The 14,018-nt window shown below is 42.4% G+C and overlaps 1 protein-coding gene across 17 annotated transcripts in view; it reads left to right on the top strand.

Moving 5' to 3' along the window:
- Positions 1 to 14,018, top strand: part of PTPRT (protein tyrosine phosphatase receptor type T) — a 1,024,383-nt gene that overhangs the window by 902,703 nt on the left and 107,662 nt on the right. For all 17 annotated transcript variants that reach the window (XM_023626585.2, XM_070247923.1, XM_070247921.1 and 14 more), the window contains one exon: positions 3,050 to 3,195. In XM_023626585.2, coding sequence (XP_023482353.1) covers positions 3,050 to 3,195 — 146 coding nt within the window. The remainder of the gene's footprint in view (positions 1 to 3,049; positions 3,196 to 14,018) is intronic.

The following is a 14,018-nucleotide window of genomic DNA, read 5'->3' as shown; positions in this document are numbered from 1 at the left end:
GTAACTGCGTTTACCTGTTCCTGAAACACCTGTCTATTCACTTTGAAATTATTATACAGCATCATCATCACCATGAATACATAGTGTCAACTGAGGGCTCAATACTGTAGATTTCATACACCTGCGTTTTTACAACTCAATTAGTTGTCCGATTTTTAAATATCTCTACGTTTTGGAGAGGCTCAGTTTTTCATTGTTTTTTCATCTGGGTGTTCAGAGCTACCTAGACATTTCTGTAAAATGCCAATTTTCGTGGATGCAGCGAGGCCTTATTTTTATTATATTCCTTTGGAAACCAATGATTTGTGCCTAAGACAACTCTCTCCATATTATTTCACCCTAAATGGAATGAGATTGGTTGGGAGTTCTGCCTCCAAGGAACTATCAAAGCCTCCAATACATACTCATTTATAGTTTTAAAGTTAACTCTCTTATCGGATTTCCTTTTTATTTCCTGCTGGGGCAATGTGAGCCAAGCTCTGATGGAGGCAAAGGATCTGCTATATATCTTTTCCAATTTATGATTAAGAAGGTCACATATACATTTTTAAACACGCTCCTTTTTGATAATAAATGAAGAATAAAACTTCAAAATGTCATCAGTCGCAGAATTACTCATTTTTCTTCCGTTAGTGTCCCCCTACCCTCTGTCTGATTGTCTGCCAATGGTGAGAAAAGACACAAGTGATCTCATGCTTTATTTCTTGTTTTTCTCTCTGCCTGGAATAGTTTCACTAGTGGAACAGAATGCCTGTGGCCAAAGCATTCTAACGAAAGATGCATTCCTAGTACTGAGTGCCCTTCTTTCCACAGGCCAATGAACATTTTTAAAAAGAAGAAAAACTCTGTTTTAGGCTGCATTTATCTTCAAATTGTGGCCAAAATGAGGGAGGTAAAAGCTCTTCTCCTCTTGGTGGAGATTTCCTGGATCTAGATTCACTCCCCATGCTCCCGCGCTCTGCTCTCTGCTTGCAGAGCTAGATCTGTCTGGACTCCACGCCTCTGGCTTCCAGTTGGGTTCAGCTAATGAGAGCCACTATAGGAGGTCAGAGGGAGGGGGGAGAATGTAGTCAGAGCTTTATGCCTCTGGTTCCCTCCCTGTGAGGTCATCCAGGACTGGCTGAGTCTCTCAAGGGAAAGACACTGCTTCTGTGCAAGTGACCTCCTCTTCATGACTCTCTCCTTTTAGGTTCTGCTGACTGCTTCCTCTACTTGTCCCTCTGGACACAAGGCTGGTAAACAGTCCTCCTGTCACTATAGTATACCTTGGATTCGCTACACCCTTCTCACCTTTGTCAACAGTCCTTTTACACATAAACACAAATGATCCTCATGTACATGTGCCATCTGTCATTATTCTGTGCAGTCCACACCTGCATCAAGGGACTCCTGTGAAGGAAGATACTCTCATACTATCAAACTAGAATTGATCCTAGATGAACTCCTCTAAAATACTTCTAAGTCTAGGTTTATCCTTTCATTTAATACCGACCGAGAGCTCATTACCTCTTGAAACCGCCTATTTCATGATCAAGTGGAATCACGGATGGCACTGAATTTTACCTCTCTGAGACATCTGTTCTTTCCGTATTGATATAGGAGTGACCAAGATTGAATTTGTTGCCACAGCCTGTGAAAAATGGAGCAAGAGACCTGGAAGAATTTACCCTCAAGATATTTAATGTGCAACCAATAGCCTTTCCTATCATAACATAATATAATATAGGAACATAGTAACTATACTTAGATGCATAAATATTGGGCAAACTCAGTGGGACCATGTTGGTTTTTTAGAAATATTTGAAGAACTGTCATATGCAAGAGGAGTGAGTCATATTTTTATATCTCTGATAATAGATCTAAGACCAATTAGTTAAAATTTAAGGGAGGTAGATTTCAAATCCATATGAAGATCTGTTTAACCCTTCAGCTCCCTGGTGAAGTGTCAAAGTCTCGATCACTTGTTATAATCCAGGGATTTCACAGTGGGGCTGTTGGAGGGGGATTCAGACCTCAGAATGTCGTGGGACCAGTGGTGATTATGTAAAAACAAGAATAGCAGCCACCATGTGTTGGATGTTCACTATGTGCCAGGCACTGTGCTCTGAGTGTTTCACACATTACCTCATTTAATCCTCACAACCCTATGAGGTTAAGCCTACTGTTTGCCACAGTATACAGAGGAAGAGTTCAGAACTTAAAGGCGTTGAGAAACTTGCCCTGGGTCATGCAGCCTGCAGGTTGTGGAGGGTAGGATATGAACCCAGGTCTGCCTGACATCACAACTGACAGTTGTAACCTCCAATGGACAGTGTCAAAACGACCTGGGGAACTTCGTGCTTATACAAAGGTCCAGGCCCTGTCTTACCTCCATGAGCTTAGGCATCTGTGTGTTTTCCTCAGCTCTTCAAATGATTCTAATTTACGCCAGAATTTGAGAACCCCTGCTCTAAACTAGTATTATGGTAAATGCCCTTCTGGTTTTGAGGGTCTGTTATTCCTATAGGAATAACTATGCGTCAAGTTCAGCTTTAACTTTTCTCATTTTGAGCTACAAGAATAACTAACTTCCACCCTCACCCACCGCCAACCATCAGGCCCTACTTCAATCTACCATTGTTTGGTGCGTTATTTCATGAGCTCAGTCCCTGAGAGAGGCTTGGCTCCATTTTGAATTTCACTTAGAGCCATGGGAATAGAAAGATCAATCTGGCTTCTCCCTCCCTTTGAAAGGAGAGTACGGGAAGCGTCATGCCAGTCTCATTGATTTCCCAGGTTAAGCTCGAGTAAAGAACATACCCATTGTTGGGAATGAGGCAGGATGAGCCTCATGTTTCTGAGTAAATGGAAGCCACTGGAGGTTTCGGGAGGATTTAGGTTTATTCCACCTTGATATTGGAGGAAGCATCTTGACTTTATTCCTGGAGGATGAACCAAGTTTGAGGGTTGAAGATGATGGGTGGGGAAGGAGAGCAATCTGATCTTCCCAATGCTTTAATGCAACTGGCACCATCTGACTGTGATTTTTCCCCTTGCACATGTCCCAAAGGAAGCTGGCCAAGAAGCAGAAGGAGACACAGAGTGGAGCCCAGAGGGAGATGGGGCCTGTGGCCTCTGCCGACAAACCTACCACCAAGCTCAATGCCAGCCGCAACGATGAAGGCTTCTCTAGCTCTCAGGACGTTAACGGATTCAGTAAGTTGAGCCAACTAAGGGGAAGGGGACATCCGTGGTCCAGCTTGACCCTGGTACCTCTGTTGTGGACCCCTCGTGGTGGTCAGGTGCTGTAGGGCGTGGAGTCTAGATGCTTCCCTGGGGTGCTCCAGGGATCAAGGTTCTCCCTGGAAAATTTAACAATTTGGAGTAGAATTTAAGAATCTACCCCAAAGTAGATAGAAATGGAGGCAAGCCATTTTAAATGCAATAGACAGAAATAAAGATAGGTCAAAACTACTAATAGTCAAAAAGGAGGAGGACACAGTTATGCCCTTAAGGAGAAAAACATGCCATATTGAATGTCTTACAGTTTTCAAAACAGTGTTTCACAGAAACCATGTAAGGTGGGTGAGTCATGGATTATTACTGTCTCCGTTTTGAGTACTTAGGAAACTGAGTATCTGAGAGGTGACTTCTCCAGAGAACCATGGCTGATGAGTAACATTTCCAGACCTACAGGCTGTGCCTCCCAAGCCTTGGCCAGTTCCAAGCTAGTGTTTAGTCAAGAGCGCCTGTGTCCTTATGCAGAGTTAATACAGGATGCCAAGCCTATAGAAGTGGCTAAGATTTCGGGGTTAACCCTTGTCCAAAGGAGAACCTCAAGATGGGTAATCTAAAGCTAGCTTTGTGATCAGACTCAAGAGAGCTGACTTTTGTTCTTATCTTTCTGTTAGTCAGTTCTTTCCTGGATTTAATAGAAATGCTAGATTCCCCAGCCTCTGCTCCAAATTGGGGAGTGCAGGAAATCTAAAGTAATATGAGCATCAACGAATGTCCTCCCCACACTGTATCAATGGCAAATGAAAGAAATCATATTTTGTGAAAATCACTTAGATGTGATTGATCAATTTGGGATGATGAGAATCTATGAGAGAATGAAGAAAGGAAGCAAACAAATATTTATTGACCTCCTTCATCCTTACTTCCTGTGACTGTTCCCAATTTATAGGTAAGGTATCCAAGGATCAATGTATTGGGCCGACCTTCCCAGAGAGACATAGCCAGCTCCTGCTGGATCCGGGATCTGAGGATAACTCAGACCCGTGATTCCTAACCTGAAATGCAGCACAGAACCCATCTAAGGAAGTTTTCAAAATACATATATCTGGGGCTGGCACTTTACTCACTCAATCAAAATCTCCTGGAGGATGAAGGGTAGGATGGGGACTCAGGGAGGTGGCTTTTGCAAAAGCCATTCAGGAGGTTCTTATAGGCACCCTGGTTAAGAACGCTGGACTTTGAGGGAGGCAGTAGCTGTTTTCAAATATTGGCGTGCTGTCTTGGGAAAGAGAGATTAGTTTTAAATCTATAAAAAGATTGAAAAAAATAGCAAAATGAAAATTCATATACCCTTTACCTACATTTGCCAATTGTTCACATTTTGCAACATTTGCACTTTGTCTCTCTCTCTCTTTCTCTCTTTCTCTATATATAATTTCTGAACCACTTAGAAGTAAGTTGCAGACATCATGACATTCCACCTCCAGAGAATTCAGCATGTGTTTCCTAAGAAGTAGGACAGCTGTTCAACATAACCACAATAAAATTATCTTACCCAAGAAATGTAACCTTGTTTAAATGATAACTAATACACCAGTGCGTATTTGGATTTCCTCAATGGCCCTATTATTTTTTTAATCCAGGATCCAATCAAGGTACTCACGTTGTATTTGGTCATCATATCTCTTCACCACCTTTCATCTAGAACAGCCCGCCTACCTTTATTTTTTCTTTCAGGATGCTGACATCTTTTAAAAGCCTAAGCCGGTTGTCCCTTAGATTGTTCCACGATCCAGATCCATCTGATTTTTTTCCATCATGATAACATTCAGGTTAAACATTTTGGCAAAAATACCACATAGGTCATATTGTGTACTTCCCTTTGCATCGTATCCATAGGCACACATTATCACTTTGCCCATTATTGACGTTGCTAAGTTTGAAGACTTCTTAAGGTTGAGTAATAGCTTTTACAGACAAAGTCTAATGGCACATACTGATTAGTTCATGAGCAGATATTTAACTTCTATTTGTCTCAAACAGCAGAGCAAGTTTGCAGTCTACCTAACCATAAACCAGTCCTTCTTCCATTCTTAACCCAGACACATTTCTCGGATTTATACATTCCCTAGGGACCGGGAAAAGGGGATATCGACATAGGCCAGGAGAAGCAGAAAGGCGTTGGCAAGGAAATGGACTTGGCTTGTCCTTAAAGAAAGGCTCATCTTGAGCTGCCTAAGCCTCTGGCTGTATTAACGTGTCACTGACTCTCCTGCTTTTAGCCCAGGGGAAAGGATGTTCATTAGCAAGTCTAGCTGATGGAACATACTGGCCAAGTGGTACCCATTCACCCAAAACCTTTGCTGTAAGGCCAGCCTTGTGCACACACTTTTTTCCATTTATCAAAATGTCCTGGGAGGACTCTGAATGCCAAAAAAATTAGGGTCAAAGATGCATGATAATCATCTGAAATTGTAAATATTTGATCTTAAGCTTTCTGATCTCAAGTGAAAACCTGGGTAACACTGATTTTTTGGATTTCAGGGGGAACCATCACCACTGTTTTCCCCATGGGCTGAAACTTAGATTCTTAAGAGGAACGTATTCAAGACTGAGGTAGATTAGCCAGCCAGAAAGGAAGAAGAAGCATATCCAATAGAATCTAATTAGATGTTTTAAAGTCCAGAGACAGTCTTTCCAAATAATTAATGTATTTTATATATATATATATATATACACACACAAGACATATACACACTTATATATACATATTATATATATATATACACTCACATTTTAATGATGTTGCTTTTAAAGAGACAGAAAAATTCTATTGACATTATACATACTTATTAAGAAATTTTGCATTTGTTTCAATCAATGAGTGCTTTAGGACTCAATACATCTGATGTCCTCAGGCTACAGCCACAAACATGCTCTCGGGATTCTTTTGAATGCCCTGGAATGCATCAGGTACATTTTAAAATGCCCTGTGGAACCACTGGGATGAGATTCGAAGGGAGAAAAATGTAAGTAATGCTTACACTGGAGATGTAGAAATTGCTTCTGAAATCGCCCTGATGTATGTAAAATTGAATCTATTTTCGTGGCATTAGGAAAGTGACTGTCTGGCTTCTGCATCGGTGTCTTTAGGAGACCCTGAGGTTATTTGCAAATGTTGAGGAAGTATTGAGAGAGGCAGGGCACGAGAATGGTTGTCACATAGGGAAAGATTACAGAAGAACGTGCCCTGAGCAATTATTTCATTATTGAACAAGTGGGCTCTTGCCTGATTCACACTCTACGCATCCCTGTGTAGGTTTGTTTTCTGGGGTTTTCATTCCAGGTGACTGCTAAATTTGCAGCATCCATTCAATCAAGGCTCCCAAATTTGTGTAGGAACAATGGCCTCGGGCCGCAGGGTTGTTGGGGCTCTGTCAGGTATGGGCTGTTGCTTTGGAGTGCTGAGGTATTCTTGAAAAAGGAGAGCATGTCACATTTCAGGGACAAACAATGTACATTGTTTTCAGTTTAAAGAAACTCTTGCTTTTATTAAGTAATCTGATTTTGATCTTATCGCTCTGTGTACCTGATTGTTATATTTTTCTGAGATCTTTCATTCACTGGGATCATTTTGGGGGTCTTTCTTCTGACACGTTTTTTATATCCATGCTTAAACCTTCTTCTTTATATCTTTTATTCATAGTGTCCTCTTCTCTTTGTTCATTTTCAGTCCAAATCAAAATGCTTCAAAGCAAATCCATGTTGAATTCCTATGATATGGGGCTGGGTTGTCTGCCCTTCGCATAATGGTGTTTGACAGACTCACTGGCCCACTGGGCACCATTAGTTAACTCTGTCTTTGCCGTTATGCTTCTGTTCTGTTGAATGATTCCATGTTGGTGGGTGAAGGCAATCCATCTCTAAGGATCGTCAGACACTGGGCCTTCAAGCTCTTTGCTAAGTAAGGAAGCAGGCATGATTGAGGCCTTGGAGGTGAGATTCAATGGCCATTTTCTCAATACTTAGTACACGCCTGTCCCTGTGCTATGAGTCCTGGGTGCAGATTGGGAAGGGGAGTAATTACAACATGAATATAATGGGGCAGTGTCTCACAAATAATGAATGTTTCTACTTGTATGTTTTTCATAGTTTACGAAAGCTTTTTGCAAAACACTAGAGCCACAGAGCCTTGTTCCCGCACCATAAGCAGGTCTATTATTACTCCCATTCTACAGATGAGGAAACTGAGGTTCAGAGAGACTCCATACCTCAAATCGCACAGTCATTGCCAAGTCATAATAAGGATCCATTTCTCCTGACATCAGTTACGTTCTGTCCACCTAGTTATGCAAAGAATTTGGGAATGTATCCAATAAAAGTACCTACAATAAGACAACTGTAAGAGAAGTGAATAATCAGGATCAGGAAAACAGAAATGGAGACAAGAAGGCCAACACTAGGTTATATTAAAATGTAATTATATTATATTAAAATGTAATATAACTTGCAGGCTAGTAACTTTCATATTCCAATTTGGCTCTGAGCTGTCTCGTAGCAAAAGCCCAAACAAGAAGATAACTTTTCTTGGCGCCCACTCTGTGCTAGATATTATGCTTCCCATTTTGTAAATGAGGAAACTTCATTTCAGAGAACTGAAGTAATTAAGCCCACAGTCTCACACACAGATAGTAGAGATGCGATTGGAAACCAAAGAGCGTTCTCTGACTCCAGAACCCACGTTCCTACTCCTGTACCTTGAATGGTAGCCCACCACACACCGGTATTCCTGAGTGAGGCCACTGATGGCTGGGAGAGAGGGAGAGCTCCACTCCTCTCCCAATGGCCAGCCAGCTTTTCTACCATGTGGGCAGAAGCTGCTTCCAGAGCTGTGTCCTGCATAGAGGTCTGGGGCTGGGCACTGGCATGGAGTCAACCAGATTCCCATGAGGTGCCAGGTTTGTGATAAGCATGTCCAAATATGGCATCTTAGTCCATCTTCACAGTAACCCTATACAGTCAGTGTGTTTATTTTCAAATCCATTTTACAGTTGAGGAAACTGGTGCTCTGAGATGTTAAAAGATCTTCTTCAAGTCATATGATGAATAGATAGTGAGATCTGGACCCCAAACAAGATGTTCTACTTTTAAAACCAAGCATCGTTGTCTTTCCTCTAACCTTTAGCTCTCTGTTCACCAGAAAGCTAGGTGAAGGAGAGAAAGGAGATCAAGGCATATAGCCTCTCTGGCTGGGGAGAGAGTGCCTTCTCTTGGTTTCTCTTTCCACTTCAGAGCCTGATGCTCCTGCTGCAGGAAGGCACCTGCTCAGTGGATGCTCTCACAGGCAGGATCTGTGGGAATCGTCCCACAAGGAATCTCCTAGGAAGTGGAACTGTAGACCAGATGGTCCCATCCTCAGGCATTCTGAGCTGCACCAAGCCCTGGATAGATAGAGAGAGAGAGAGAGGAGCAAGGAGTGGCCCCTGTCTGCAGAAATCTTGCAGCCTGCAGCCTGCAGCCTGGCAGGGCAAACAGACGGTCCAATAACAAGTATCTTTGCAGAACCCAACCAGGGCTGCAGTGGCACCCTGCAAAAAGAGTCACAGGATCCTTTTCTTCCCTTTGTACCTCCAATGTGACCAAAAATATACCTGCTAGGCAGCATACAGCAGCCTCAGGAAATATTTGCTGCTGATGAAGGGGATGGGTCCTGAGACTTGATGCCCTCCCTGTCCTTCAGCCCACAGACCTCATAAAAGGGTTTCCTTGCTGGCAGCTTCAGGGAATATTCAAGCTTAATAGCCCATGGGATAGTTGAGCAGAGATGGAGTAGGCAGAGGGAAGCACAAGGCAAAATTTTAGCCTGATTATTTTAGGAACATGTTATGTAACTAAAGCAATTCAAATGGGGAATACAGATCATGACTTTAAAGATGTAAGCGGGTTGGCTGGAGTTGCAGGAAACTCCTCAGGAAGATGCCTTAACTCTTTCAGGAGGATGTTGAGCCAGCTGGAGAAATGGGTCTCTGGGAAAATTGCTCTCACTGTGGCCTTCCCTGGGGAAACTATTGAAGATGTGTGATGTTAAGGATTGCTAATGATACCTTTGTTCAGAATCTGCTGGAGCATTCATTTTGCTAGATGCTGTTCACGTGTTATCTCCAGTCCTCAAAACACTGCAACCAGGTAGGAGTTACTATTCTGATGTCATAAATGAGGAAACCCAAGCTCAACGAAGTTAAATACATTTCTGCTGTCCCATCTTTGCAATATCCCAACTTGACCTTCCCTTCTTTTGCTTTAAAACTTTCAGTGGCTCTTTGTTGGCCCTGAGGTAAAGGCTAAAATCGTAAGCATGGATTCCTGGGCCCCCCATGGTTGCTGACCAAGATGTACTCTGACCATTGCCCAACTCTCTGGCCCATATGATACTCACTGAGTGTTTGAATGTATGAATGAATAAATGATGGAGCTGGAATCCAAACTAAGACCTTCGAGCTCCAAGCTCATATCTAATTCAACTCTTCTGGTAGTGAATTCTATCTTCTTTTAAGCTGAAATCTGCTCTCTGTAACTTCCATCCATTCATTCCTGTTTTTGCACACAAGTTTGTATGGGTCAGCAATCATATGCTGGCCCTTGTCTGCCCTCTGGTGTCACATAGGGTAATGAAATCAGTCTTTCTCTTTCTTCAGCACCCGCCCCCTCCCCCAGCTGTTGGACTGCAGCCACCTATGCGCCCTGCACATCCTTCCCTCAAGCTAAGCAGCCCCCACATCAGCCATCAGCCTTCTTCGGGATACATTTCTGTTTTCCAACCTGCTCAAAATCTTGACTGGCACTTCTGTCTGCATTTGGTCCGTGTCCGTGCAGTGTGTGGTTTTCAAGAAGAATGTGACCCGCTACACTGGGCTGAATTCCTGGATGTTCAGAGAGCCACCCGCACCCTCACTCTGGTTTCCAAAACTGGGTTCAGAATACACTGCTTATGTTTGGATTAACCTCCAAGGCCCATCATACATCTGCCTGATGCTGAGCTCATGGCTTCCAGCTAGGGCTGCCTCATTCAACTTAGGTGAAAATGATTTTTTTGAGCCCAAGTAAAGGACTTTATATTTCATCTGTGCTGTGTCTTCTTCTTAGATTTGACCCTGTAATCCCAGCCTCCTGAGATATGTTTGATTTCTGGTTGTGTCAGCCAATGAGTTCACGTAATCCTCCCAGTTTGGGTTCTCAAAATATAATAATTATTAGATTACTAATATTCATAATACCGTTTGTCATCTATTGAACATTAATTATGTGCCCATTTCCAGCTGAGTGTTTTATAATACAATATGCATTGTATTATATCGTTTGTATGTCGGGAGAATTAGATGTGTTATGATTATCTCTGATGATTTACAGGTGAGGAAACTGAGGTTTAAATAGTAAGGGACTTGCCTAAGGCTTCATAGCTTTAAATAGCAGAGCTGGAACTTATACCCAGGTCTATCTGACACACCTAAGCCCACAGCCAAAACCACTCCACTATACTGTAGATGTTATTATCCCCATTTTATAAAGCAGGAAACTGAAGTCCACAGATACTGAGTCATGTGCTCAAAGCAGTTGTTCTGCAAGTGTGGTCCCCAGATGAGAAGCATCAGCATGATCTGGGAACGTTTTGGAGGTAAATAATCGGGCACCACTCCGGGTGCCAGGGGTGAGCCCCAGCAATCACTGTTTTTAATAGGTTCTCCAGGTGATGCTTCTTCACACTCAAGTTTGAGAATCACTGGCTCAAGGTAAAGCCCAGAACTATTAGACTCCCAGCTCTTGTTCTTCCTGTGCCAAGTTGTCTCTGATAATAGGAGAGTTACAGGCACACTGGGAGAGAAAGGCCAACTCCCCCTTTCTCGGGGTGGATGTACCAAGAAGACATTGCCATTTGGAAGTGCTGGACCTTAAGGCTGCTGAAACCCATTTATAGTTGTGAGAGTCGCCAAATCCAAGGGTCTCTTCTCAACCATCTCTGGACCTTTCTCTCCTTTTGTCTAAACAGCGAACAACCTAAGAGTCAGAATGGAAGGAGTGGAAATTTACAAGGAAAGCAATCATGAGTCACACAGTGAAACCAAGAGCTCAACAGAACATTCTGAAGAGGAATTTAAAAAAATGCATGAAACTCTGTTTGCAGGGACCATTATATTTTCTAGTTGCTCCAGGATTAAATTGAATCTAGGAGAAGAATTGAATGTTACAAGCTTGCCACCTCCAGTTTTATTGAATGTTTTACAGGGATTATTGAATATTTTGCAATCATCCACTTGGCTGACAGATTAAAGAACACTATTAAGTTCCTGCCAACCCAAAGTTGTTTATTCCTTAGAAGTGCAACATGGAAATTTAAGTGGCCTTGAGAAAGCAGACAAATTGTCCATCACAAACACTACGGAGTTAAATTAAGACAAGTTTCGCAGAAAGATCTTAGACTCAAAAAGTGACATAATAGACCATCAAACCCAAAAATTACCTTAGACCCCATCTGATCCAACCTCCTCAACTTCAAGGTGAAGAATTGAATCCCAGAAAATTTTCTCAAGGCCATTCATTGAGTCACTAGCAGAACCTGAACTAGAATTGGGGACTGTGACCACTCTAGTCCTTGTCCTATGACCTCCTTCAGAGGAATAAAGGATGGTCAATAATGATTTTTCTTCTAATATTTTCCGTAGACCCCCCAATCTGATTTCTGCACAAATAGAGCCTTCTCAAATTGAATTATACTTTTCATCTCCTGGTTATGGGAGTCGCTGAGGTGTTCCTTTAAATATTCATTGAATGCCGACTATGTGCCTAGCGGTGCAGGGATTGTAAAGATAAATAAGACATGGTCTCTGCCTTCAAGGATATTTCTGTCCTCCAAGAGGAGACTTGTAAGTGGCTTAGTTTCAATAAATGTGATAAGTGATAGAGAAAAGGCGTGTATAGTGCCCCAGGAACACTGATCAGAAGCTCAGCAAGTGATTAACTCTGACAAAGTGAGTTAGATAATACCACGTAAGGAGGTGGATTTTGATTTGAAGATGGTGCAAGAGGAAGATTGTCCCAGGTGGAAGGGACAAAGACTTGGAGGTGGAAGGGGCATGGAGGACTTGGAGAAGGGGGCTTAGAGTACAAGCTGCTCTGTTTTGAGAGCACATGGCCAGAGAAGTTGCTGGAACAGAGGCTGGAACCTGCCTGAGAAGGGTCTTGCATTTGTAGCCTACTTAACTTCACTTTCCAGGAAGGGCAACCTATTTGGAAATTCGAGTGATTTCATTGTTAGATGTCCTTGTATGTTGTGGGAACCTGGCCTCGTATTCTCTTCGATTTGTATACGTTCAGTTTTCCATTGTAGATAAGTAGGAATAGAATTTTATCAGCTACAGACCTTTACTCTTATTGTGAACTGGCTGAGCCATTCCTTCTCAATACCCTTTCAAAGAGACCTCAGTAAAGCTACAGAGCTGAAGTTGCTTTTGACAATTTATGCTAGGCCACTACATCTTGAGAAGAAAATAGAATTGTCCTCTATACCTCACAGGTGGTCCTGAATTACAACAGGGCACTTAGAAAGTGCTTGTTAAAGTAATCAAGGATAAAGAAGTGATGTTGAAAATGTAAATATATAGTTGCTAGGTAGCAGAATAAACTGAGCTTAGAGACAAATTTTTTTTTCCCTCGGCTCGAAGCCACAGCCTTGATAAGTTGAAAATATAGACAATAATTTTACCAGCTAACATTTTGCAAGTAATTACAGGACAAAGCACTTTACATGCATCATCTCATTTCATATTCCTATCAACTCTATGAGGTTGGTTAGGGAAACTGAGGCTCAGAGAATTTAAGCAACTTGCTCAAGGGCGTACAGCTACCAAGAAAGCAAACCCAGGTTTGAACCCGCGTTTATACGGTTGACCTGTCAGCAGCCCATCCTTCTTGAAATACTTTCTCTGCCTGACTTCTGCCGTCCTGGGTTTTATTCTTCCTCCCCAGCTATTTCTTCTCAGCTTCTTTATTGATTCCTCCCCTTGTTCCCAAACTCTAACGATTAAAGCATCCCAAGGCTTCGTCCAGAACCTCCTTCCTGCTTATACTTGGTCTAAGTGGGTGGTGGTGACATTAAATGAGATAATGAGCAAAGGAAGAGGCCAGAATTGGAGGAGAATGGGGGAGTTTAGATCTAGACAGATTAGGTTTAGGGTGCTGTTGAGTCATTGAAGAGTTGTCAAGTAGGCAGTTGGATCTGTGGGCCTGGAGCTCAGCAGAGGAGTAAGTCCTGGAGATATAAACGTTTGCTACACTGTGTATGCAAGGTGACTGAAGACTTTGCCACGAGTAAGGAAACTGAGGCACTTTGAGATGAAAGACATTGTCTAGGGTCACTCAGCAAGTTAAGGGAACAGCCAGAATGCTGAACCAGGACTTACATATTAGAAGTGCCTGTAGAAAAGCAGTTGATTAAAGCTGAGGGGAAAACGGGACTATAAAAGGGGCTGTGTGAATATGGTCCAAATACGGAAACTTCTGGTCATCCACCTGGACCCTGAGATGGAACTCAGGGTGTGTGAAGGAGTTAATGGATTAGGTGCCCTTGTGATAGTCTACTCAGCCTGGATTATGATAGGATCTCCATGTCCAAAGCAGAATTTTGTGATTCACAGTAGAAATTTCAAAGAACCTGAAGTCTTATTTATATGTTAGTGGTTGAGAGCAGATCTATATAACTTGGAAAGCTGGTGAAGGAGTTATAGGGTTGACTCCATCACAAAGGTTGA

Source organism: Equus caballus, chromosome 22 (genome assembly GCF_041296265.1).
Source record: "Equus caballus isolate H_3958 breed thoroughbred chromosome 22, TB-T2T, whole genome shotgun sequence".
NCBI classification, from domain to species: Eukaryota; Metazoa; Chordata; class Mammalia; order Perissodactyla; family Equidae; genus Equus; species Equus caballus.
Note: the sequence above shows the minus strand (reverse complement) of the source record. Positions and strands in the feature narration are given on the sequence as shown.